Genomic DNA, 27794 nt, shown 5'->3' with positions numbered 1-27794 from the left:
TCCTGCTCCCTCTATAACTCGGCGCTCCCTGTCCTGCGCCCAGGATCGCGGCCCATCCGGGGCAGGTGAGAGCGACACAGCGAGCGGGAGGCGGCGGGTTGGGGCTACGCGCGTGCGTGCCGCGCTCCCCGGGAAGCCGCCGGCGCTCCTGCCCCGCGGCTCTCACAGCGCCCCCCTGCGGCGGCGCCCTTGGCTGCCCTCAGCAGCGGCTGGGAGGCGAAGAGGCTGCGACGGCAGTGCTTGGCCCCGCCCCTCGCCCAGGACTCGCCCAGGACCCGCCCCAGCCCCGCTCCCGGCCTCCTCCTCCTCCGGCTTTGAGGTTCTTTTCTCCGCTCGGCTCAGGGACGCAGCAGCGGCAGGGGCTGCGGCGGCAGCGGCGCTTGCTCGGCTCGCCTCGCCTCCTTTGTGCTCGGCCAGCGGCGGCGCCGACCCCGACAGCGCCTGCTCCTCCTCCTGCTGCTGCTCCCTCTGTTCCCACAGCCCCGCTCCCGGGCCGGAGGCCTCCGTCGGCTGCGCGGCCGGCTTTCGATGCCCGGCGGCGGCTCCCGCTGAACTGCACTTCGGCCACCGCCGCCACCGCTGCCGTCTTCCTTCCCCGTGAGCGGAAAGCCATGTCTGCGGCTTCGGGAGCCGGCTCCGCCGTCGAGGCGGGCTTCTCCAGCGAGGAGCTGCTGACGCTCCGCTTTCCGGTGCATCGCGCCTGCCGGGACGGGGACTTGGCTGCGCTCTGCGCCCTGCTCCAGCACACGCCTCGCGCCCACCTGGCTGCCGAGGACTCATTCTACGGCTGGACGCCCGTGCACTGGGCCGCACACTTCGGGAAGGTGAGCAAGGGCGGGGGGCGGCAGAGACCGGCCGATGGAGCAGAGCGAGGGCTGGCTTGGCAGCCGCACGCGCCTTCCCGGGCTTGAGCGAGCGGTGAGGTGCGGGCCGGGGCGGGGGGGAAATGTTGCTTTAAGGCGCCATTTTCTATAGTTCCGAGCTTTTTTTTTTTTTTTTTTAAATTGCCCTTCAGTGAGGAGTGATGGGGCCCGAGTCGGAGCTACAGAGCGCGGGCTGATGGAGCGGCCGGGCGCATGCGCGCAGCTCCTTCCCCGGGCCTCCCCCCGCCCTGCCTAGCCCGGGAAGCCCCTGGTGAGAGGGAACAGTGGCGGTGGATGGGCCGAGGAGGCGGGCGATGTCGCGCCTTGTCTCTAATGGCAGCCTGGAGCGGATGGGAGCGGGTGGACGCTGCTGGGGAGGGGGAGGGGAGGGGATGGCGCCCGCCGGCTCCTAGGGGATACTGGGGGAGGGGAGAGGCAGTTTCAAACTTGGGGCGGGTTCCCTTGGAAGCCAGCTTTTTGCCCTCCCCTTGACCCTGTTGCGGGGAAGGGGCTGATCTGTGGGCTGGGGGGTGCCGGTAAGGAAGGCTCGGAGGGGAGGGGCTGGCGATGGGATCCCAGTATGAAGTCCTTTTGAGGCACGGCACCTGAGGGGCGGGGTGGGGGAGGGGAGAGCAGCCTCCTTCTAACGGCTGCCGGATGGGGGGGGCGGTGGAAGCGGCAGCGGCGCGCGCGGGTTCGCGCGGCCCCGGCAGTCAGGCCCCGTGCGCGCGCCTTCTGCATGGCTCGGCTCGGCTGCTTTGTGGCCCTGGCCCGGTGCAGGCGTCCCGGGAAGGTCTCCGCTAATAGCCCCGTAATGGAGGCGCCTCCGGGGGTTGTAGCGGGGCCGGGGCCGACGCTGACGCCGAGCCTTTCAAGTGGTGTGGGTTATTGCCCAGTAAATATTTTGTTAAAGCTGTCTAATTTGCAGCTTAGAAAATAGCCCAAGAAGCTGCTTTTGGAGAGCCTGGGGTGCTTAAAATAAAGATTTGAGGCGAACTTTTTGTAGTAATGCATCTTTCGTCTATAAGAAAGAAGTGCATTGTGACCCCTGCTCTCCTCTGGAAAAGGCTTTACAGCAGCATCAGATTGACTGTTTTTCTGTTATGGCAACTAAGTGTTAGGCGTTGTAATAGACAAGATTCCATTGTGTGCCCCGGATATGGTCCCCACGGATTCAAATCTTCGACACCAATGGCTGAACAAGTTTATATGTATAACTATGGCAACACGTTTACTAAATTAAGCTTATTGTTTTTAATATATTAAAATTCCTACCTGAAAGGGTTGTATATAGTTACTGTGACTAAATAATAAGTAGTTCAATACTTTGGATAATAATCTCATGTTATTAATGGTCCCTACCTTTGTAATGAGATTTTATCCAATTAATGATATAAGCCATACTAGTTCAATTATGTAATGAATGCAAATTTAGAGATGGAAAGGGAACTTTAAGAGTTCATTACTTATGTGAAAACTTTGATAAATAACGTGGATAAAGTCCTATTTTGAAAACTTAAAGCTCTCTTGATATTACCGTAATGGTGTAGTATAAAACCGTTTTTGAAAGTATAAACTAATGCTGCTTATACATTCTAATCTAACAGCCATTTATCCTTAATTACAGCAGACTTGATTTTCTCAAGTTAAAGCATAGTGAATATTCTGTTGTGATGTATTCCACTATTGCAGGGACCAAGTTTAGGATCATAACACTCATAGTTGGAGGGGACCTTAGAGATCATCTAGGCCCAAAGAGGTTAATTAAATGACTTGCTCTTGGTCACAGGTAATAAGTAAGAGAGTCAGGATCCAAATCCAGTATTTCTTCCACTATACCTGAAGTTCCTAATGATCAGTTAGATAAGATTTGCTGATATGTGTGATAAAGTTTTCTTATAAATCTAGTAGACTAGCAAGAACGTTGAATTTCGAGTCAGAGATCCTGAGTTAAAAGAAATGCTTCATTTATTTTGCATTCCCAAGGACTAAGGTATTCCACATAATTCAAATTTTCCAGCCAACTAAAGCTTGCTTCTCTTAAAAGTGACACGCTCTTAAAACAGTTTTTGAAGAAAAACTCATCATCGGCCTTTTACTACACAAAATACGGAACATAACTTACTTGTATGTGCCTGATTCAGGATCATTATTACGAATATCCTAACTGTTCCGCTTCCGATCAGTATGACCTTGGACATATTTAACCTTTTTAAAAAGAGGGAATTGAACTAGATGTTCTCCAGTGTACCTGCCAGTGCTGAGAACTTACTATACTATGTGACCTAATGCAGGGGTGGCCTCAGAAGCTGTTAGTGTTCGTATCTGAAACTAGATTGTTGAAACCCAGATTGTTGTGTTTTTGTAATTGTGATTTTTGTTATTCTATCCTTCCTTTGGTTAGCTGTGGAGCTGATTAAATGCCCTTCATGAATCTAATCTGATATAAATCATTGTTACATGAGTTTTATTATAGCTATTTTCCTCTCCTCAGAAGTCTTTCAGCTGTTGATTGGAGACTGATCATATGCAGGGTTCTGGATTCCTAGTACTCTCAAGAGTATAAAGCACTGTTTTTAATTGTAACCTTGGGCAAGTCACTTCATGCTGAGCTGCAGTATATCTGTAAAATGGAGGTGGGGAGGGTGGAGGGGACAGGTCCCTTTCAGTTCTAAAACCCTTGAGATTTTTTACTGACATCCAGTTTAGTGGAATATCCAATATGTATGTATTTCTGGGGGTTGGTCTGGATCAGTAAATTTTAGTCCATGTGAGAGAACTCCTAGAAGGGAAACTTGCTTCACTGATGGTGATCATTAACTTATACCTCCTGCTCCTGTTTACTAATGGTTACATAGCTAGAGAGTGACAGCTCGGGAACCCAGGTGTTTATGACTTAAGGACTGGCTCAGCTTCTTGCTGCATATTAAATGTAGAAGGGATAGAATTAAGTGGTTTTTTTGTTTGTACATGTTTCCCACTTTAAGCCCACCAGATATTTGACTATTGAGGTTTATGAGCAAGATAAATTATAAGATTCTCTAAGCTTCACTTCAAAAGCTAAACTCTGAATATAAAAGTGTGAGTGTGAAAGTGGCAGCATAGACGAAATGATTTCTAAGAGTTCTTCTAGATTATTCTGATTCTATACAAATTTTCTGTACAGAATCTTGCACAGAGCAGCATAATAAATACATTTTGTAATAGTATAAAAGCAAGAATTTAGTCAAAACTGTAGGGTTGTGACTACTACTTACCTAAGTGTGAATTATGTTTAATGATTTTATTTACAAAAAATCAAGTTACAACTTTCTGAAATCTGTTGTGAAAAGTGATGTGAGCTTGTAACTGAAGTGTTTTAGGTGATGAGGTTTGTGTTGAACTAGGAAGTGGTAAAGGCAAAACAAAATATTTGTTACCTTTGTATATAGTATGAAATAATGAAACCTAGTTTCTTTTTAAGAAGGACTAATGTTCTATTAACTTTTTTGTAATGCCTTCAGTTACCGTTTTTTGTAATGTCTTTAGTTCATTTTATGATAGCACCATCTTAGTAACTAATTGGCTTATCATTTTTTATGAAGTGACAGATGACTTGAAGATACCAAAGGGCATTGAGATTGCAATTTGGAAGGAAGCCAAGTTAGTCTCTTAAGAGGAATGCTATGCTGCCTTGTCAAACCCCTATGGGCATAAATCACTGGAGATGTGCTACAGCAACTCCTGGCAGGGCACATTGAAAAGTTTTTAAGAATATTTAAAGTTTTTGTAATGCTACTTGTGAAAAGTATATTGGTGGGTTTTTTTTTTTAAACAGCATGTTAACGTAGAGTATTGAATAGAGATAGAGCTAGTGGCCTCAGTGAGAAAGACCTACCTGAGCAAGTCAAATAACCTTTTGATGCCTGAGACAACTCTGACGATCAAAAATTGCTCAGGAGCTGCTGATCTTCATTAATAGAGAAAGTTCTCTCTAGGAGTTCCCAGTGCCATTGAAATCGTTAGTTCATTCAAAAAAAGTATCTACTATGGCTAATCATATGCATCCTAACTTCCAGTATTGTCTTTAAAAAGACAGTCTAATGATGCGATAAACAACATGTGCCTGTCTCAGTGGAAAGAATCCCCATGCTGACAGAATTGCTGATCCTTGAAGACTCTGTGTTTGTCACACATTACTTGTTGGGTGGGGGGGCATGGGTGAACCAAAAATTAGTGTTGTCAAGATCACTAGCCTAGGGTAGCTATACCAAGAGACCAAATAAGTTGATTTCAGTCAGATTTTTTTTTGCTTTTTATGATTGCACCATACCTTGAATGTTTATCATTTGCAAGGCTTTTCTAAATTTAGTTTTGCTTTTTTGTTGTACTATTTTAAAATGACTTTTTGTCACTATTGGTAGAGAAAGTAGTGATAATAAAAGCTCAGTCTTCACAATAACTCTGAGGTAATGGTAATACAAGTCATATAAGAAGTATTCTTCTTACCCATAATTTACTGCCTTCCCGGATATTTAAAGCATAAACGTATTCTATTATTTATGGATTATGCAAGATTTTGAATAGTGTATAAGAAAGCACTGCTCTCTAGGTATTAAATAAAAGCTGAAATGTGTAAAATATCTTTTTTTGTTAATTATTAAAAATACATTTTAAAACAAATGTAACCTGCTATATATCATCATATTTATTTTTTCAGATTGGTGATCACTGGTACTTTCATTATGAAACTCTTTATACTTCCGAGACTCAGTCAATGTTTTAAGGTGCTAAAACAAGTTTTTTTTTCTTTAACTTCATCTGTGCTCATAAGTATTTGAAAAGTTCTTTTTAGAATTAACCTTTAAAATCAGCCTTCTGGAATTTTTAAAAGGTATTTTTCAAATACTACATATTTAATATTGTAAAGGGGGCAGCTAGGTGGTGCGGTGGATGCAGTACCAGGCCTGGGGTCAGGAAGACTCTTGCTGAGTTCAAATTTGGCTTTAGGCACTCTTAAGTCACTTAACCATGTTTGCCTCGGTTCCTCATCTGTAAGATGAGCTGGAGAAGGAAATGGCAAACCACTTCAATATCTTTGCTGAGAAAACTCCAAATAGAGTCACGAAGAGTGACACACAACTGAAACAACTGAACAACAAAAATATTGTGGAAACTATAAACAAAGACATAAAATAGGAAAATACTTTTATAAAGAAAAACAGTAAAATACCATTAAAACTTAGTATTCAGTTTCTGTATTTAATATATTGAATAAGGTAATGCTTTAGGCACAGTGGAGACTTCATCAAGAAATGTCTTCCTCGGGCAGCTAGGTGGTAAAGTGGATAGAGCACCAGCCCTGAAGTCAGGAGGACCTGACTTCAAATGTGGCCTCAGACCAAACACTTGACAGTGACTGTGTGATCCTGGGCAAGTCACTTAACCCCAATTGCCTAAAAATTTTTAAAAAAAGAAAGAAATGTCTTCTTGTCACATTCAGGCATGTCCTACTCTTTATAACCCCATGGACCATAGCATGCCAATCAGTGGCCAAGAGGTTTTTCTTGGCAAAGATACTGGAGTAGTTTGTATTTCCTCCTCCAGTGGATTAAGGAGAACAGAGGTTAAGGTACCTGTCAGGGTCACATACTAATAAGTCACATTACCTAGTAAGTAAGCCATCATATCTGAAGATGGATTTGAACTCAAGTCTTCCTGATTTCAGGCCTAGTGCTCCATCCATTGAGCCACTAGCAACCCCTAACTTACTGTCCATAGGAGTAGATCTTTGGTGCATATGTTAATAATGGACAACTTTTATGGAACTTAAATGGAGAGGGTCCAGGAGACAAGTTGACTTGTCCTTAGAGGCAATTGCTTAAAGACTTTGTCAGTTCTCTCATTTCTTGTATGTGTTAAATTGTGATCTGTTCTTACCATACAGTAGTACATTAGCTATACTCCTCCTTTGAAAGAGCTGGGATATTTCCCTGTAATGCCATTTGACTGATTTCATATGTGCCCCCCAAATTAACTGTGACAGTTAACCTTTTAAGAATGTGAAATATCATTTCCTCATGCTAGTCTGAGCAATACAGTGTTCCAAGACTATTCTAAAGGACTCAGGATAAAAAATGATATCCACATTCAGAGACAGAACTGATGGAGTCCAAATGCAGATCAAAGCATGGTTTGTTTGGTTTTTTTGTGTGTGTGTTTGTTTGTTTTCCTATTTTTCCTTTGGATCTGTGTCTTTCACAACATGACCGATGTGGTAATATGTTTTGCATGATTGAACACATATAACTTATATCAAATTGCTTACCACCTCTGGGAGGGTCAGGTCAGAGAGTGAGAAAATTTGGAACTCTTTTGGATTTTGAAAGACTCTTTTTTTAATGATTGGTTAAAAATTGTCTTGGTTGCAATGAGGAGAAAAAATAAAATATTTTTTAAAAATTTCAGTTAATCATTGCCCTGTACTGTGTGCAAGAGAATGTGCACTGGGTACAATGACTCATATTTAGATAAGAGGTAATCCTGAATCTAATTGGTGTTTATATTGCATATACACAAATAACTGTCATACAAGGTAATTCAGGATAAGTGCAAGATAAGTATCACATCCATAACTTATTAGACTGTTTTGACCTTGAGTCAGACACTTAATCTCTCTGAAACTCGGTTTACTCTAAAATGGGAATGGTTTACCAGTCTCCCAGCAAAGTGCTTTGTAAATTGTAAAGCATTTTATGACATGAGTTGAAGTGGGCTTTAAGATGATGGTTCACCCGAAAGAAGAAAGGCAATTTAGAAATAGGGAATACTGTGAGCAAAGGCATAGTGGCAGAGATGTGAAGATAAGAAATAGCTCAACTGAGCTGAAATGTAGAGCATGTGATCAGTGATAGCAAAATTCTGACATTTTGACTGGTGCTGGATAATTGAGAGTCTTGAATGTTGGCAAAGGGCTTTGAACTTATTTTTGTAAACAGTAGGTAGGGAGCCATGCAAGAGTGACTTGAGCAGAGCAATGCCTAAGGAAGCTTAGTCTGGTAAGTAGTTTGAAGGATGAATTGTAGTGGGGAAACAACTGGAAGCTGGAAGACCAATTAGAAGACTAATGTAGTCCAGATGGTGAGGAAGGCTGGATCTCGGACTGGGTAGTTCCAGTGAGAAAAGCCTGAAAGGGACATATGCCCAAGTGATATTGAGGAGAGTGAGAATAAAATGAAGGAGGCTTGACAGCTGTGTGTGGGAGATTTATGAAAAGGGTGGTACCATTTGAAATAGTGGCCAGTCAGAAAGTAAAACAAGATTTTCAGGAAAGGAAATGAAATCTGAATTTGGATTATGTTGTGGCAGCAAAGCAAGATGATTTTCTGTAGGCTGTTGGGAATGTGGGTGTTTAGAGTTTGAGAAAGAGCTCAGAGTTAGAGATACATAGATTAGAGAGGTTTCAATGCAAGCCTCGGGAGTATATACAAAAAATTTCTAATTTAAGAGTGTACCAGTTACAGAATGGAGTAGGATATGAACAGAGTGCTAGACTGAGGGGAAACTGCCCCTTCTTTAGAGATGACCATTTGTAGGGGCAGCTAGGTGGTGCAGTGGATAGAGCACCCACCCTGGAGTCAGGAGGACCTGAGTTCAAATCCAGCCTCACATACTTGATACTTCCTAGTTGTGTGACCCTGGTCAAGCCACTTAACCCCAAGTGCCTCTTTAAAAAAAAATGATGTTGTGAAGGAGATTGTTGCTCCAGAAAAGGTTAGATCAATGATCTTTGAGATCTCTTCCAAGTAGAAGAGTCTGATTTGGGTGTTTTGTTTTTTCAATGGGACTCATCACTAATTTTGGGGGCAAATGTTTAAGTATATTTAGTAGTACAATTAATATAAGTGTTTACCTTATTCTCACTGCTTTTCTTAAAGTTGGAGTGCTTAATACAGCTGGTGAGAGCTGGTGCTACTCCGAATGTCTGTACAACACGATTTGCCCAAACACCTGCCCATATTGCTGCTTTTGGAGGACATCCTGAGTGCCTGATCTGGTTGATCCAAGCTGGAGCCAACATTAACAAACAGGTATTAAATATGACTGGATTTAACTAATTTTTTTTTTCAGTTGTAACCAATTTGTACTATGGCATTTAGAATTGATATTCTAACCAGAATTTGAGTTTTATTTAAAGTGCTAACTGGGATTTATTTTAGTTGAATTATTTTGGATGAGTGCCATTCATGAATTGATTTGTAAATACAAATCCAGGTTAGGAAATGAGATATATCTAAGAAACAAGTACTATAAGCTAACATAACCAGATTTACAAAAGAGTGTGAAAGGAAATTGGAAATATTCTGTGGTTCATTTGAAAACTGGAAAAGATAAAATGACCACGATGTGTGTGTTTGTGTGTGTATGTCATGAAGACCCATGTCCTTACTCTTAAAGGGCTTTCTTTCATCAAGATAGAAAATATAAATTTTTATATCTGTGTACAATTCCTGTTTGTGCTTTCTCATCTTTTATTGTTTAATATTGTTTAAAACTAATTGAAAAGAAAATATGAAGAAGAATGTTTGGAAGAAAATAAGTGAAGGAATTCAAGCTAGTGGTTTAAAAGTTTATTATCTTGCACTTATTTCTGAGTAGGAAGAAAAGCTATCCTATATCTGGAGAAATTTAATCCCTGGTTTGACTCCAGTGTTAGCCCTATAACCTGGCCAGTGGAAGGAATAGGCAGTCTGTCACTTGATGCAACTGACTGGCACCCAGAGTAGTTGTTGATACCATTCTTCAACTAATCTGCTTTCTTTTTTCTGTTGAACCTATCTTATTTTTCCCTTTATTTCCCTTTTCCAGCAGTCTCTCTGCATCTTGTTCTCGGCAGTCCCTCTTTTTTCTCCCCATATACACATTTGTCCTTTCTTGGTTCTCTAATTCCTTATTTCTTCTCCAAAAGCAACCAGTACTTAATCCTTCAGTGTTTAAGTAAATGCATGATCTTATCAATATAGATATTCCATTGCAGATCAAAATCCATTCATACTTCCTATCTCTGATTCTTGTCCATAGTCACCCATAAACTCCCCATAGGATCTACCAATGTGCTAGAGATATTCTTCTAGGTCTATTTATGTTTTGTGAGTACTGGTGCAACTGCTTTTTGTGGGTAGGTCATTGTTGGAAATTAGCTGCTGCCTACTTGGCCCGTTATGTGTGTCTTCATTACCCTTTGAGTCCCTTGAAACTTTGATTCTTCACAGGTAGTAGTGTTCAAGATTTGAAGCCACATAACATCAGTCTCTTTTCAGATGGCTTTATGCTGATTTCATCAAGCTATAGAACATTACAGAGCCTCCTTAGTGAGATGCACAATTGTTCAAAAAATTAACAATTCATCCAAAAAACCCAAATTAATGAAAAATGCCTAGCACTCCCTTCCATTATTTTATTTATTTTGTATATAGCTTGTATTTACTTATCTTTGTATATGTTGAATCTTTTCAGTAGACTATAACCATCTTCATTAAAGGCAGGCATTGCCTCGCTTTTATGTCCTTAGCAACTAGCATAATCCCTAACAGGTAAAATCAGTAAGCATTTTCTAAGTGCTTACTATGTGCCAGCCACTGGGATATAAAGAAAAGGCAAAACAGCCCCTGCCCCCAAGGAGCTCACATTCTATTGGAGGGAGAAAATGTACATAATAGGTATATACAAGATATATAAAGGGCACGTGGAAGGTTTTAGAAGGCAAAGTGCAGTGGCAGCTAGTAGGACCAAGAAAGGTCTTTCACAAGGTTGCATTTAAGCTAAATTTTGAAGAAAGTCCAGGAATTTGTCAGGTGAGACAATCCCATGGAGGGAGGACAGGCGTTGCCAAGGCACAGGAGGTAATGGAGGGAGTGTTACGTGTGGAGGTCAGAATGGCTGGACTATGCAAGTTAGGAAAGATAGGGGCTAGATTGTGAAGAGCTTCAAAATGCCAGAACAAAAAGAAAGCAAAAAATACACATTTTGATAAATGCTTGTCAATTTGTTTTTGTTTTTTAAAAGAAGCAAAGTTTTTTGTTTTTGTTTTTAATTTCTTTGTTAACTCAGTTGTATTTTTCTTCTGTAGGTTAGTTGCCTTTAACCCCTACACCCCAACAAACAAACAAAACCTTACACCTGTGCTTTATATTTCTTTGTCTCCTTGTAAATGATGTATGTGGTGGACTTTCACTAGTAATATAGCCCCAGTCTTCATTAAGGATTCAGTTTTCCATTATTAACATGTATCTAGTGAATGAACATTGAGAAGTAAAAGATATGTTAGATAAGGTTTAGAGAGGGTTTTAGTCAGCCATTTTAAGTTGTCCATGCTAAAATCTTGAATATTTTTGGAGTAGGATTAGTTCCTTTTTCTTGCTTTCTGATATGTATAGGCATATTTTTCTTTCTCTGTTACATGTTTTGCCTTTGGGTTTTTTAACCCAGAGAACTGAGAACTGTGAGAGGGCATTGTCAATTAGAGTAGATTTCCAGATTTTTAAAACTGTATCCTTTGAGTTCTGATTGAAGGCTATAGCAGTAACATGATTCTTCTAGTTGCCATAAAATAACTATTTCAGGAGGTAACTAGCTCACAGAGAGTCAGTATAGCATAGTGGTGAGGGAGTTAACCTCAGAGCCAGAAAGAGAGAGATTTAAGTCCTGCCTCTGACACATAGTAGCCTTATGACCCTGGGCAAGTCACTAAACAGATCTGCTCTAGACAACTCTCCATGATTAAATTTCAGAGAAGGTTCTGACTTGCCTTAGCTGAGGCAATTTCCTTACCTGGAATTCCCTATTCAGTGAAATCACAGGTGTATTTCCTCTCCCTGTTTAACTCATGTTTATCACAGAAAGCTTGTTCATAAATCTTATTTTACTGAGTCTTTTTTTTTCCTTATTTGAGAACTGTCTTAAGTGATGGAAATTTATACAGTTATTTTTTCCACGCTACTGGTGACCCAAATCTTTTTTTTTTTCCCCAAGGATTGACATCTGATAAAATGTACATTTAGGATTTTGTTTTGTTAGTTTTTAGAAAGATTGCACCTAGGTTCATTTTTCTTGCTTTTTAAAAAATATTCACAGTGGGTAAATTTTTGTATTCCAACAAAAAGATTATGTTCTTTCTCAGACTTATATTTTTGTCTTCTTTAAAATTTGGTTAACAGCATTCTCATTGCAAAAGCCCGCTGTTTATTGAATGAGTATAAGAAAAACAGTTACTCAAAGTGTTATTTTTATTTGCAGGATTGTGAGGGTGAAACTCCTATTCACAAAGCTGCACGTTCTGGTAGTATGGATTCTATAAGTGCTCTTGTGGCTAATGGAGCTCAAATCGAGTAAGTGTGTTTTTTGTTTTTTGAACTGTGAAATGGAATAATTCAGAGCAGACTAAAGAACCCTAGAATAGACACTTAGTATTTTAAAAGTGCTTCTTGAACAGTTAGATTGATTTTTTAAAATTTTTAATTAATTATTATTATTGTTATTATTTTACCCATTAACCTCTGACACAGAAGAAGCAAAATTTTCTACTGTTAAGCATTAGCAGACAAAAAGTTTGGCATTGTTTTAACTTCACATACAGTTCTATGGTGAGAGGCAGTGTTAATGCAGTGGAAAATGCACTGGGTTATAGAGTCTTTAGATCTGCATGACATGCGGCCTTGCACAATTTACTTAATATTTCTCTCAGTTTCTTCATCTATAAGATGAAGAGGCTGGATCTAAGGCCTTTCCATCTCCAAACTTCAAGATTCTAAGTCACATAACTTCTCTGTGTCCTCATCTTATGAAATGAGGATGATATCAACTTTAGGCTTTGAAAAAAGGCTATTGAGAGTTTTAATTTTCTTTTTTCAACTCCTTATAGGAGCTGTATGGATATGTATATTTACATATATACATAAACACTCATAAAACTTACTGGGGTATTGACACAATGGTAGCATTATGATTTTAAATTTGAATACAGCTACCTTGAAGGTCCTGGTAGAGAAATTTTGGTGCTATAGTGTATCTTAAGATACACTGAGAGCTTTTGATTTGTACACAAATACTGTTAGGTAGCTTTGCATTAGTCATATATTTTAGGTGTTGACTACTAGTATATTTGCATTGTATTAACTTTTTGGAAGGTTAATTTTTTTTTAATTAAAATTTTGTACTTCTGCAATTTACAGCATTAACAAAATGGATACAGCTGTCAACCTTAGTCAAATGTGAGCTATATAGCTTATAATAACCAAAATAACTGTATTGGCTTTTCTTTATTATAATTTACTGAATTAGTTAAATATATTTTTTGTAAAATTAATTTCAAACTTTCCTAATTGGAGACATGAAAATTTGGCCTTTGAGTGAAATAAGTTATATACATTTATCTGACTTCATTTAACCCTTTGGTTTCCATTTTACTCTTGGCTCTGCCTCAGTTACAAAGATCTACCTTAAAGTAAATTTTGCTGTGGATGTTGTCAGGAAAGCAAAACTACATAGTTTAGTATGGTTTATGTTCTAATACCAAGGACTGTATATATATATGTATGGTATTTTCTTTCACTGAATACTGTTTATAAAAGCAGGGCATTGAAATGAGCCTGGGAATCACAGAAACTTTATTAATTTGTCATACTGAAGTTTGACCTGCAGTTATCTGCTGCATAGAATGCTACATTGAAAGAAGGCTTAGCTATTAATACACTATCTTTATAATTTTTTTCTAAAGCAATACATTTCCATGAAGTCCATTTTTTAAAAAGTCCCCTTTAAAAACAACAATTTTAAAAGGATTATTTAAAAGTTATAGTTATGGCTAAAATTTACCTTTCACCAGGTATATCTAAGTTTAAATGCAGATTCATATGCTTCTTCATTGTAATTTTAGAAATAATGTTAACTGAGGTGGAATCTATTATGGTTATAAAATAATTTATAGAAATAAACATTTCTGTAATATAGTCATGATTATTGAAGTTATTTTTTATAAAACCATTTGATGCCTTTGGTTTATCTTTGAATATTTTTATTTTGTAGCTTTTGGCATCTTATATTTTAATAGATAGTTTAATCATTTGAACCAGTAGCACCATTATTCTTACTTTCAGCAAGCATTTATTTTTATCTATAGATTATTCGCAGTTTTGTCCTTGATTCCAGGAACCTCAGGTGTCTTTCTTTCCCTTCATTATCAACATAGTCTGATTGGACATGCCTTCAACTGCTAATCTGTTGTTTTTTTTTTTCCTTCTCACTGTGAAACCTTCATTATAGTGATTCCCTTGATTAAACTCTTTTTTAAATGAAAAGTATTTAATCTAAATGAGAAGCTATCCCAAAATGATTTTTCCTTAGAAGTTTTATGGCATGATGATATTTCTGGGATTTTAATTCAACATAATTCCTTAGAATAAAACCTTGAAATTCTCATATAATTCTTTAAAATATTTTTATCAGTAAGTTAATTTGGAAATTATTTATTGATTTTCATTCCTCATTTTTTTTTTTTTTTTTCATTTTTGTAGTTTATCTCTCAAACATAGCTTAGTGAAACTCCTGTATCTGTTATAGGTCTACTATTACATATAATGCTACTTAAACATATACAGATTAAAATGGGCAATTCATTTAAATTTTAAAAGCATTAGAATAGAATGGATTTACTTGGGAGCCTTTATTTAGTTACTTTATATTTCCTTACATACTGGACTAAATTACATTTACTCTTTTTCCTTCACTAATATTTAGGAAAGTGTTTTAGGTCTTATTTTTACATGGAAAAAGTAAGTTTCTTTTGTATTTATTTCATTCCAATTTTGCTTTCTTGTAAATATCCAAGACCTTTAAAATTATGTGCTTTACTGATCATCATCAGGTAGATTCCCATAAGGGCAAGTAGGAAACTACCAAGTACTTGTGGATAGAATGTTGCTATATAACTTACCTGTTAATGTAGGTTGCAACTATAAGATAACGCATATCAGCTGCTGTGCATCGTATTAAATTTTCTAGCACCACACGTGAGTATGTTAATTGGACTTTATTTTTTTTATTTGCTTTGTTAATTGTAACTTTTGGTGCCATGTTTTCTTTTAACTTTGAGAAACTTTTTTCGTGCTTAAAAAAATATAATGAGCTTAACAAAGATATTTTATATGAAATTTGTACAATTTGGGCATAAGGGGTTTCCTCACTGGAAGTTGCCTGTACCAAAGAAATTACAGAACCAACCCCCTCCTCCCTATCCCCTTCAATATTATAATGTAACATTTTTACATATAAATTTAGAAATTCAGAATCAGATAATTTTATAATGATGTTTCTGTTTGTATACTTTAAGTTAGGACTTCTGCAAGAAATTTTTATTACCATTTAGGTTTATGTTTTTAAGTGCTTAGCATTTATATTTGTTTGATTATGTATATAGGGTTACTTCAGACTTTCTAACTACAGCTACCATTTAAATATTACTTGTTTCACAGAATATATCCTGTAATAGGGAGATTGATAAGCTCAAAGCATCTTTTTCTTTGTTCTCTGATCTTTTCATAAGACTACTTTTAAATAGTTAACCTCTGGTAATATAGAGGGAAAAAGTTAATACCTTTTGAGTGTCCATAGTTTTAATAAAGTACAACCAAATCTTGACTATCTTTTCTTTTCTTCAGGAGGAAACAGTCATTCTACTGGCTCTGCTTTTTTTAGGTTTTCTGGATAGAAATAAAGTAGGATACAGCTGAGCTTATAGGACTCTTGTTTACTCATGCATCATGGTTAGCCTTCCCTATTATAGAGTAAAACACTCAGAATGGACCATGAGGCACATTTTATCTCATCTGAGTCTTGTGAATTACATGTTTGTCAGCTTTGGCTAAGCCATAAAGTACACCAATTACAGTTGAGATAGCTAAACTTTGATCATGTAAAGCTAAACTGTATTTTCTTGACACTAGTAGATGATTGGTTTAGTGTTAAAAATATTAATGGAATATGGGCATAAACCATTTTGTAAAACAAATACTTTAGAATTATTTTTCCAGGTGACATAATGCAAGTAGAATCCCAATAAAACAAACTTTAGTGGATTGTCAGTTATTGTTTTAGAATTTTGTTGATTTACACTTTGCTTAAAATAAATGGGTCATTGGTAGAATTGGGGAATACTCTGTTTTAACATGACTTAAGAGACCTGTGTTGTAGTACAAAAATCTTGTCATCTGCATTCAGGTCTTTTAAAATGCTATGTTTTTAAATATTTTGACATAATCTGTTCCAAATTTGTATCTCGTAGTTGCAAATAAAAGTAGCTATAATTTAAAATGAGAATACAAATTATGTCAGCCTCATTTCTCTTCTACTTGATTTTTTTGGTTTTTGGTTTATGGATTTTCCAGACATTGTAAATAGTCTATAAGAAAGTTCACTTGGAGCAAAGGAAACTAAAGCATTTAAAGATCTTTTATTGTTTTAAAAATGTTCCATGTGTTATGAAAAATTGTAGTCTTCAACCTTAAGAGACAATACTTTATAACTTCAGATGTATGAGATTCCAGATAGCAATGGCTATTTTTTTTAAATTACTAATTAATATAGCAGGTATGCACTGTGACAGAAAACAAGGATTTGAAATTTTAAGAATTTTTCTATCCTATGTTAATACAATTAAAATGACTGGCTCCAATTGGTTCTGCCTAAATTGGCTGGGTAGTTTAAAAATTTTAGATGGCCTACATTATCTAAAAGTTTGAGTGTTTGAGATATAGCAGCTCATTTGTAAAATGACCATTTGCTTATTAGATTTTTTTCTTCATTATTTTAAATTCTTAACTCTTCAGTGAAGGACATTGATGGTTTTGAATAAAAGAAATGTCTCTTGTGTAACTTTTGCCTGTGCTCCTTTAGGTTCAGTATTTTAGTGATTGGATTAATTTTTATCTAATGTACGAGGCACTTGAAGATTTTTGCAGTGATTTACTCAATTAAATTATGTTTCCTATCAGATTAATTTTGGAGGGAGGTATTAACTGTTTATCCAGAGACATGCATAGGGCCATGCCTTTTACTTTATAGAGATGATTGAAGTAATTAGCTGAGTTTCCTACTTTTTTTTCTTCAAAAATCTAATATTAGCATCCATTCTTTCCCATTTCTTTGTTCCTGTCTCTAAGAAGGAGGTGGTCTTTCTCTTTTCTGAGGCCAACCCCTCTACCTTATGTCCTTGGTCCCTTTCACAATATCTCCAGGACCTTTACTCTTCAGTCATTTATGTAATCTCCATTATTTCTTTGTGCTTCAGGCTGCCTGGTATAAGGTAAGAAGGGAAACTTGAGTTTGAATTCTGCTTAGCAGCTCTGTGACATGGGCAAGTAATTTTTTTTGTCTGAGCCTCATTTGTGAAGTAGTTCTGTACCACTGGCACATACCTCAGGGGCTGTTTTGAGGACCACATGAGATAATGATTGTAAAGTGTTTTTCGAATTTTAAAGTACTATATAGATATTATTGTTAATAATAATAATTTATTGATGCCTAAGAGCATGTTCAGGGCTTCTAAAACCTTGTAAAAAAATCAAACATATTTCACTTGACCTTACTATCCCTCCAGCTATAGTCCTATAACCCATGTCTTTTTAACTAGTAAACTCCTCGAAGTATCTGGACTTGCTGTCCCCTTCTTTCCTCATTCAGGCTTCTAGCCCTACCATTCAACTGAAATTGATCTCTTGATCATTACCAATAATCTCTTAAACTGTGAAATCTGGTGGCCTTTCTTCAGTCCTAATTTTCCTTGACCTCTCCTCAGCTTTTGATACTGTTGATCAGCACCTTCTATTGTATATTTTCTCCTCCATTGGCCTGTGTGACACTGGTCTCTCCCTACCTATCTAACTATTCCTTCTCAGTCTCCTTGGCTGAAACATCTGATTCCTGCCCTCTCTTCTGTTCTCTTAGTACTCTTATTAGCTCCCAGGGATTCAAGTAGAATTTCTGTACAGATAACTCCTCAAGTTAAATTCAATACGTTATGTGTATAATACACGTGTGTATGTATGTATATGCACATAAGTTTATGTGTATATACATATAAAACCTTCATCTCTCCTCTGAACTAGCTACATGCTGGTCATTTTTACCTCTACTTTCTGTCACAGCATTTCAAATTTATCTTGTCCACAACTGAATCTTCTCCTTCCCACCAAAGCCACCCTTATTTCTGTTGGAAGATGACATCCTTCTAGTCACTCAGGTTTGCAACCTGAAAATCATCCTTGGGTCCTGACTCTCCTGCTTCATTCCTCCAATCTCAAATTGTCAGTTGTCAGTTTTTGTTGATTCAGGCTCCACAATGTCTCTTGTATCTGCCCCCATTTCTGCTCCCATAACCACAATTGTAGTTCACCTCTAAACGAGACTGTTGTGGTAGCTTCTTAAATGTTTTCCCTGCTTTCATTTTACCTACTCTCTAATCCAACTTCCCTATAATTGCTGAAATAATCTAAAACACAGGTCTGACTGTGTGACCTGCTTAAGAATGTTTAATAGCCTTTAAGGAGGAAATCGAAACTCCACTTGTCATTTAAAGTTTTTATTCCAGCCTCCCCTTCTAGACTTAGTTAATACTACTACCCTTTATATACCATCTCTATGTCTGGATTGTATCCTGTCTTCATCTCTCTTCAAGTTTCTTGTATTTGTGTTTCCTGTCCCATGCCTCCCAGTAGAATGCAAGTTCCTTGAAAGTTAGAAGACTGGTATATTTGTGTCTGTGTCTGTGTAGCCAGATTCTTAAACATGATAGATGCTTAAATAATATTTCTCTAATTGAACCCAATTGTAATTGTGATTATTTCCAACTTTTTAAAAATTTCCCTAGTTCTGATTTCCAGACTCTTTGAAGATTTTATTAGCTATCAATGTGAAGGCATGCATATTAAGGAATTATTTATTTAGGAGTGAAGACAGAATCTATATTTACATGCAAGTTGTGAGAAAAGTAGGATGATAATCTATTTATAGTTCAGTTTAGGCATTTGGCTTGAGGTGGAGGTTTTTCCCCATAATTTTCTGGAATAATACACATGTTTCACTTTGATAAACATTTTTATGTCTTGCGGTTTAAAAACCCTGAATTATGGGATAGAAAATGCTACTTTATACCTGTCGCCACTGAATTATCCACAGCAGTAGAAATAATCAATCTGATTGTTCTTTTAATTAAGTAAAATTTTAATATCTATGAGCTTAGGCATACAATGTTGGTAGACAGGACCTCTGCACTAATGGAATAACAAATCCTTCAAGTATTTTAATGTAAGCAAATGTAACTTGGCTTCAAACAGCTGCATTACGAAATCAACTTCAGTATCTCAAACTTGAAATGAAAACTTGGCACCAAGCGTCTTTTAGGTAGAAACTTTGTAAATGTGTAATTTCTTCTTATAAACTGTTAACCTACAGAATGTGTGTATAAGAAATTCTTCATACCTATTTCAAAATTTTTATTTGGATACCAAAGGGTTAAAAATATATATTTATATACATGTACTTTTCAGATTATTTTACTGAAGAAATTGAACAGTATGTTATGTTTGTACATAATAGACATATAATGTTTTGATCTTTTTTTTAATGATTCCATGTATTTGCTTATTTTTGTCTAGGAATAGTTACTAATGTATTTGAGATACAGCAAACCAAATTATAAAGTTACCAGAATCGTGAGTTGACTAATGGTTTTTAGTCCATACTGTTAAATTTTTATCGGAATATTGACAGACTTAAATTGGCTTCATGCTAAAAAATATCGTTATAAGAAGGCAGTGTCCTGTCACAGTATCTCATGGTTAAGGTGGTCACATGACAATGGCTTAAACGCAATGAATAATGTGCTCCTGCACCTTATGTATGTATATGTATTTTTTAATCTAAATGTTGCCTGCAAATATGTGATCCCTTATGATATAAGTTTCCTGTTTTATGAACCCTTGCCCGTTTTAAATCAAACAGAAGATTCTGAAACTGTAAAAACTACACATGTCAATGTTTTACAGCTACGTAATTCGAATTGACTTGATTTTTTCAAGTAATCCTAGAAAGGGGGAGCATTCCATATAGAAACTGCTGAAACTGCCACAGGTGCTTCTCCGAAAACCTTACAGTTGTGGCATTGAATGTTCAGTATCGCTTCCTTTCTCCACACAAGGCATACTGTTGAGGTATTTGTTGCGGTGATTGGTTTTAATGCTAATCTAGGAATTCAGATATAGAATCTTTAGATTTGCATGCTTTGCTTACCCTAATTTATGATATCTACCTTTATTTGTAAACTAAACTAACAATAGTTAAGTTGAGATCAGTATTTTAACAGAAATATTACATTGATATTCAAAGATGTGGTTTATTATTTTATATTGTCGCATGGCATTAACAAAGAAAATCTGACTGAAGGTGATGTGAAACTCAGGTTTCAAAAAAAAATTTTTTTCAGTAATTTCCTTGTAAACACTTGAGTTTTTAAAAAACTGGTTTTTCTTTATAGAAAAGCCTATTCATACACTACCTTTATTCCTGTGACACTATAAGTGGAAAATATAAAGAAGAGTTGCTGGCAATATATTTCTTTGAAAGGGACTTATTTAAAATTACTTAATGCCCTAACACCCAATTTTGAGTGAACAAAACCTTGTTTAACTCCTGTTAGATGTGTCCAATAACAACTTTTCCTTGTAAATAATATAAGTTAATACAAAGGAAATATAAGTCTGTCCTACATAAGTAAAGGAAATATAGTCAGTACATATTTTTTGGTCCTGAAATTGAGCAGTGCATTTAATCCACATATAAAGTTGTTAATTTCATGTTTTTCCTATTCTTTCATAGAACAAATTCAGAGACGTAAAGAAAGCTAAGTGTAGGGAGAAAGTGGTTGACCTTGACTAAAATATTTCTTCAAATAGTCCATAATATGTAAGACCATACCAGTCTTAGTAAAAGTATATATTCACAATAATCACGAATTTGGATGGATGTACTGATAAAATGTGTACATTTCTATTTGTATCTCAAGCAACTATCTCTAAAAATTTCTGTTCTATTCCTGTTGTTTATCTTAAAGTACTGTAGGACAGTTACAACCTTAGGACTATTAGATGTAGTACTTTCAGTTATCTAAAACTCAAAACAGCCTATTAAATACAGTTTTTAGGTTTTTATTTTAATGCTACATAAATCCAAGGCAGATTGCGTTTCAAGTCTGAGGTGTTTCTTTCCCTCTCTTTCTATTTATTTATTGGCTAGGCAGTGGGGTTAAGTGACTAGCCCAGGGTCACACAGCTAGCAAGTGTTATGTTCCTGAGGCCGGATTTGAACTCAGGTCCTCCTGAATCCAGGGCCTGTGCTCTATCCGCTGCGCCACCTAGCTGCCTCATGTTTGTTTCTCTCTAAATTTTTTGTCTTCAGAGACCTAGTTTCAGAATAGTGTGTCTAATTTCATTATCACTTTGGTTGTCATTAATGATAGTTCTTGGAAACTTTTTTTCAAGCTTTTGTGTAGTGCTGTGGCTCCAATTGCTTTTAATTTCCCTTTGTGGAGTGCCATAATATATACATTCTGAAACAATAATTTAATTCAGTAGATACCTCTTTAGAATTTAAGAGTATAGACATCAACATCATCTTGGGATAGTTATAAAAAATTATGAAACTTAAAGACCTAAGTGCTTTTTTTTTAAAAAAAATGAAAGTTATTCGGTAATTCTTAAAAGCAGAAGTATTGGGAAAGAGTATCTTGTTAAGCCAAGTTTAAATTTTGTTAAAATGAATCAATCTTGAGTTGCTATTTGCTCTCTGTTACCAGACATTGGATCCAAAAAGACCCTTTATTTTCTTGCCAAACTGTCTAAAGTGTGAGGGTGTTCTAAGTTGTGATGTATTTTCATGACAATATTTCTGTTTTAGAGTATTATCTTTTTAGTAGAGAAGTTATTAAAAGTGGATATAGATTCATTATAGAAGAAATACATTGAATACACAAAAAGTATACTTTTTTTTTTGAGACTGTTTTAAGGGGGGAAAAGAGCATTTCAAAAAACAAGAAAGGAACTGGAGTCAGGCATGTGCCCAGGTCCTGCTTTCAGCTCTGCTGCTAAGTCCCTTGGTGACCTTAGGCAATTTATTTTACTTCTTTGGACCCTAGTTGCCACACCTGTAAAGTGAGGAGTATTGGATTAGGTGATTGCAAAGGTACGATATTTTAAAACTTTGGCTACTCATTTCAGATTTTTTTTCTTTTCATCCTATATAAAGTGATATATTTGAATATAACTACTACAGAAATATCTTAAGAAAGGAAATACAGTTAAGACAGTTTTTGCCTAGTTTATTTTAAAACACTGTTAATACAGAATGATTATTAAAGTATATATTGAACCACTCAAAAGTTTTTAAAAGAAAAAACCCCCAAAAAATATGAATCCTTAGTACTACCAATAAATATTATTTGTGTTGCCTCTAGACTTCTGGGGTATTAAAGATTATAAGCCTCTGACATGATTGAAGAATTGAGATTGTAAATTAGATTTGCAGTTTAACCCAAAAAAAGTCATTACATAACCTTTATTAAAACACATAGTTAATATAATATTTTTTTAACTGCATATTCAGTAAATACATTGTGTGCTCAGTCCCATGAGAAACAAAAGACATGGTCTTTTCCAAAGGAGCGTATAAGCTGGTTGGGAAGACAATACATACAAATGATAATCAGTGAACAAGATATTCTATTCCCAATTAATTACATGCTGATATAATAAGGTGCTAAGTTATGAGAACAGGCAATTGTAGAACAGGACATTTTGTGATAAAGTGCCATTGTCAGTACAGATTAAGGGCAAAGAGTTAAAAAGTTGCAAAGAAGAACTAGGTATGTATTAATATGTATAGATTGTCAAATACAAACTAATAATAGTTGACATTTTGAAGTTTATAGAGCACTTTCTGTATGTTAATCTTCTTTGAGTCTCACAAACCAGTGAGGTAGGTACCACAGGTGGTATTATTCTGTTTTGTAGGATATCTTATAGATGAGAAAACTGAGTCCTACAGAAGCTACATTGCCTAGCATGAGATATGCTTTGAAGCTGGGTCTTTCATGATTCCAAGACCAATACTCTTTCCGCTGTACCACACGCCTTCCAGCCTGAAAGAGTACAAAACAACGAAACTAACAACATTATGGTTGATAACGCTTTTATTGAACATTAGAAGTAAATCGTGAATTGCGAAGTTCTAATCAAACTAATAGAGAAGGTCAACAAACTTATATCATCACCAGTCAGTACTTCTGAAGTACTAGTGCTATCTGTTCTTGGTTGGGGAAATTTAAATCTTCTAAATAAAATTTTAACCTTTTTTTCCTAATTCTTGGCTTGTGTAGCCCATTTATTTTTGATTAATATTCTTTTAAGTCTACAAGTATTTTAGGAACCAGCAGAACTCTGTTTAATTCTATTAATTCCTTTGCATTTTCTCATCTTCTTAAAGTTTAATTTGGTGAGAAATCAGAATGCATTTTAAGCTTTCTAGTTGGACTTAAGTGACTTAATCTTATTACCTAAAATAAAGGCTAATGCCATTCTTTGTGAAAATTATGTAAAGGCATGTCCTTTACCTTTGAAGGAGAAAGGGAACTATAGGAAAATAGTCCAATAACCTTTACTATTCTGCTCTTTCATCCCAAGTAACTCTTTTCTTCCTACAGTAAACTTGTTGGGGCTATTTTCTTTAGGATACTAAATTTACTTAAAAGACTATGAGAATTACCGTACTAGGCTAACTCATGATCCATCCAGCCCACTATTCTGTTTGATGAGGATTGAAGACTATTTTGTAGGCAGATGGTGTTTCCTTGTATCAACTTCAGAATTCAAGCATAGCTTCAAGTAGCTTCTGTTTAACCTTTGAGATAATTGAAATCGTTTAAGTTTGTATTTTCAACATTTATAACTTTTAGGGCATATGTTCTCAAAACTTTGTACGCCGTATAGTAACCTTTAACTTTTTCTCCTAAATTTCTATGTCCTCAGGTTTTAGAGGGGAGTGGCACATTGTTCTTGTATTCCTGGATCTGGAGAACAGGCCAATGTTTATAATATTTATAGGCTTCTTATACAACTTCTCCAAGCTGGAGTCTTAATCTTTTTTTATTATGCATTTATACATTAGCTCTCTTACATTCTTGGTCATGTTGCCCATCTTTCAGCCTTTCCTACCTAGGGCTAGTGTATTACGATTTTGAAGTGCAGTCAAGCACTTCATTTTGTACGACTCCTTTTGTACAAACAACCCACTAGAATATTTTGACCTAACTTCGTTTTCTTTGTTTATCCATTTCATACCTCAAATTTAGGTGTTAGTTAAATTAATAACATTCATCAGATTTTATAACTTGAATAGTTAGTGAAATTGTCAGTGATACGCCTCAGGAGTCATAGACATGTCTAACTTATTCTCATTTGTAAACCTTTCCGTGAAATTGGAGAGTTTTGTAAGTTGATTTTTTATTTTCTCTAGAATTCTTACACCTTCTTTAGCTAAAGTTTATCCTTGAACAAAACTGAAGAGGTGAAATTCCTCTAAAGTGTTTCATTTTGATATTTAAATTGATCTTAAGTTTTTCTCATCTAATCTCATATTTGAGGAAAATTATTCCATTACTTTTTTAATTGTTTGAGCTCCAGACTTTCTTAGAAGTTTGACGGAAGAAAAATACAAATCTTGTGGTCATTTGTGCACGTGAAATTCTGTTTTGTTATTGAATCTGTGGCTTTGGATTACTCAGCCTCAAGATGTTTCTCATTCTTATTAGTGACTCTAGGAAATGATTTTAGATTAAGAGCTTTTAAATCTTTATCTGAAACATTTAAAATTGTGGCACTTAATCTTTAATTGTTCTTTTTAATCATGCCACTATTATGTAGTGAATAGATAGGGAGAATATTTAGTTTTTTGCTTATTAGATACTTTTCTAATTAATTGGCCCTTCAGCTAACTAATTTTTTGCTTTTTTACAGGTTTTTTTTTTCTTCCACAAAGCAATATGTATTCTTATCTTCCAGGCAAACTTCATCATGGAATAGCTTTCTCCCTTAAATTTTCATTTGCTATGAACTGCCTGATATTTTGAAATTAATTTATACTTGAAAAAATTAGTCATATTATTGAGACCTTCATTTTTATTGTTTCCACTTCAATCTTAATTTTCATTACTAGATAACTTAGTGTTATCTTTTAGTGTTTTGAAGAAAGTATCAAAGTCTTGATTCTTTTAAGTAATACATATTCTATTATAGAGAATTATTTATAAGTGAGTAAGCAGACTTTCCAAAGGGAATTCTTATTCAGACAGTCTTGGCCAGCTTATCTAACCAAGTAATCATCTATGCAAGATTAGCTTCTAAGTAATACATAAGGTCTTATAATAAAATAATTAGAATACCGAATTTAAGTGTCAAGGTAATCCCCCAGCTTTCCACTTATAGTGTCACATATCTGAATAAAATCTGCTCTGAGCAGACCTAAACTTATGAGTAACTTTTTTTTTTCATTAGGCAGAATAGTGATTGTTATATGAATGCCATGGACAATTACTAGTATATGTTTGTTTTGATTATATAATTAACTTTTTACTCAAGATAGAATATTGGATTATAAAATAAGTATAGGCAGATGATAGAATGCAGGATTCAAGCTTAGTCTGAAGTTAGTATAAAGTTCTGATTCTTCAGATTGAGCGTTTTATTATGCTATTTGTGTTAAATAGGAATATAACTTCTTAAAGGGAGTTTAGAATAATGATTTTTGTCTTCATACACTGTCTTCCAAATCTTGCTTAGAAACGAGATGTATAAGAGCAAAAGTTAGTTAAAGAACTAAGATGATTTGCTTATTCTTTAACGAAAATTTGCTGTAAATTTGTATAGTCTTTCTCTCTGTCTCTCTCATATCACCTTCAGATAGTTAGTCAGTAAGAACAGCAGGAGCAGCAGCCAAGTTAAACTGCTAATGGAATGTAATTCAGTTTCTTTGTATTATGCAGCTTAAGAAATGCCAGTGGCCTGACAGCAGCAGAAATTGCACAAACCCAGGGTTTCCAAGAATGTGCCCAGTTTCTCTTAAACCTCCAGAATTGTCATCTGAATCGTTTCTATACTAATGGCACCTTAAATGGGGTTCATCAGAATGCATTTCCTAGTCATGTTAGTGGTGGGACAAATCGAAAGCGGTCCTTCGAAGATGTCGAGTCTGCTGGAATAAAGAAGGCTAGAACTGAAGGTGAGACTGCTTTAGAGGTGGGGAAGAAACTAGTTTTAATGAACACATTCCCTTTTTGCATATCTTACTTATTTCAGCCATAAAGGCTGAAAGCTCCCTTATAGAGCGGTGAGAGCTTCACAGACAAGGAGATCATACACCAAGAGACATACTCTTTTGGTTACCTTCAAGTTTTCTTCTGTGTAGCTGTGAAGACTGGCCTCTTAAGAAAAGGTGGGATAAGAGAGAAATTTTAACAGGCTCAAAACATGCTGAAGAACAAATGTTAAATACATTCTTGCTACCACTCAAGTTTGCTTGGGCATCGTGATATAGATTATAGAAATATTTTCTGTGTTGTACTTGTATTTGAAATATAACTATTAAAAAATTCTGCCATTGTGCCTGATTTATTTGGTTTTTGACTGTTACTGAGCTTGTGAAAAAAATTTCTGTTAGTGTGGTTTTATGGCTGTTTGATCCTCTAGTAGACAGAAGTGTACACCCTTACATAAATTGACCTGATCTTTCCATGGCACACTATGTGTCGTTTTAACATAGTGTTCCATGCGTAAGGTAAGTAAGCTTATTTCAGTTGTGAGTGGCCTTTTCCTCTAAGACAGTGTTCTTTTAATCATAGGTATAGTTTGCAAGCAGTTTACTTAATTTTCCATTCTAAACCTCCCTTTCAATAGTTTTATGTATGTTGTCCTGCTTTGAGAGATGAAAGACTTGGTTTGGGTGTTTTAGCCTATATAAAAATAGCATCCATGGGTTAGATAGTGGCTCTGACTTTTTATTAAACATAAACTTATTAGCTGAGTTACTCATTTGTAAATATTACCACAATTAGGAAGTAAATAACTAATAATTTAATTATAGAATAAGAATTCAAAAATACCATGTCGTGGTAGAACTATGGAAAATCAGGAAGAAGAAATAGGTTTAGCTGCAAAATTCTGCATGTAATTAACAAATTAGTTGTGTAAGTGGAAGATCCACATATCTTAGCTGTAAGATCAATACGAGTTGGCTAACAGGGTGATACTTGCTCTAACAGTTAATGATACCTCAAGCATCATTAATGGTATCTAGGCACAGGGAGGCACATCTGCATATTTGTAATGTTCCAGGTGCCACATTTTGAAGGGGACATTAACGGGGGAGAGGAGATTTACATAACCCCGGTATTTTAATTGGAGTTAGGTCTTTGTCTGGTACAATGTAGTGGACGGAAAGATGACCTGTTATCAAGTCCCACCTAAGTCACTAGTCCTATGACCCCAGATAAACTATTGAGTGCAGCTGTTCAGCGAGTGTCCTCATCCCTGCCTTTTGTGTAGTGCTGGAGAGCAGAACCAGGATCAGAGAATATAGGTTTGCAGAGAATTTCATAATAACTAAGACCACCACCAGGACCTTCATCACCTCTCACCTATATTATTAACATAGTTGGTCTCCCTGCATCCAGCTACTCCATTCCTTCTTATACTGAGCTTCCAAATTGATATTCCTAAAGCATGTATCTGACTGTATCACACTTCTCTACTTAGGAAGTTTCATTGATTTTCTGTTGTCTCCAGAAAAGATAATTTT

At 36.3% G+C, this 27794-nt stretch overlaps 1 protein-coding gene across 1 annotated transcript in view; it reads left to right on the top strand.

The window, feature by feature from the left end:
* Positions 1–596: 596 nt before the first annotated feature.
* Positions 597–27794, top strand: part of LOC114046159 (ankyrin repeat domain-containing protein 10-like) — a 48232-nt gene continuing 21034 nt past the window's right edge. The window contains exons 1-4 of the mRNA XM_027866408.1: positions 597–824; positions 8780–8932; positions 12138–12229; positions 25984–26219. Coding sequence (XP_027722209.1) covers positions 612–824; positions 8780–8932; positions 12138–12229; positions 25984–26219 — 694 coding nt within the window. The 5' untranslated portion in view covers positions 597–611. The remainder of the gene's footprint in view (positions 825–8779; positions 8933–12137; positions 12230–25983; positions 26220–27794) is intronic.

The sequence above is a fragment of the Vombatus ursinus genome, unplaced genomic scaffold, assembly GCF_900497805.2.
Source record: "Vombatus ursinus unplaced genomic scaffold, bare-nosed wombat genome assembly UNPS02014781.1, whole genome shotgun sequence".
Taxonomy (NCBI): domain Eukaryota; kingdom Metazoa; phylum Chordata; class Mammalia; order Diprotodontia; family Vombatidae; genus Vombatus; species Vombatus ursinus.
The sequence above is the reverse complement of the archived record's forward strand: the minus strand, read 5'-3'. Positions and strand labels throughout refer to the sequence as shown.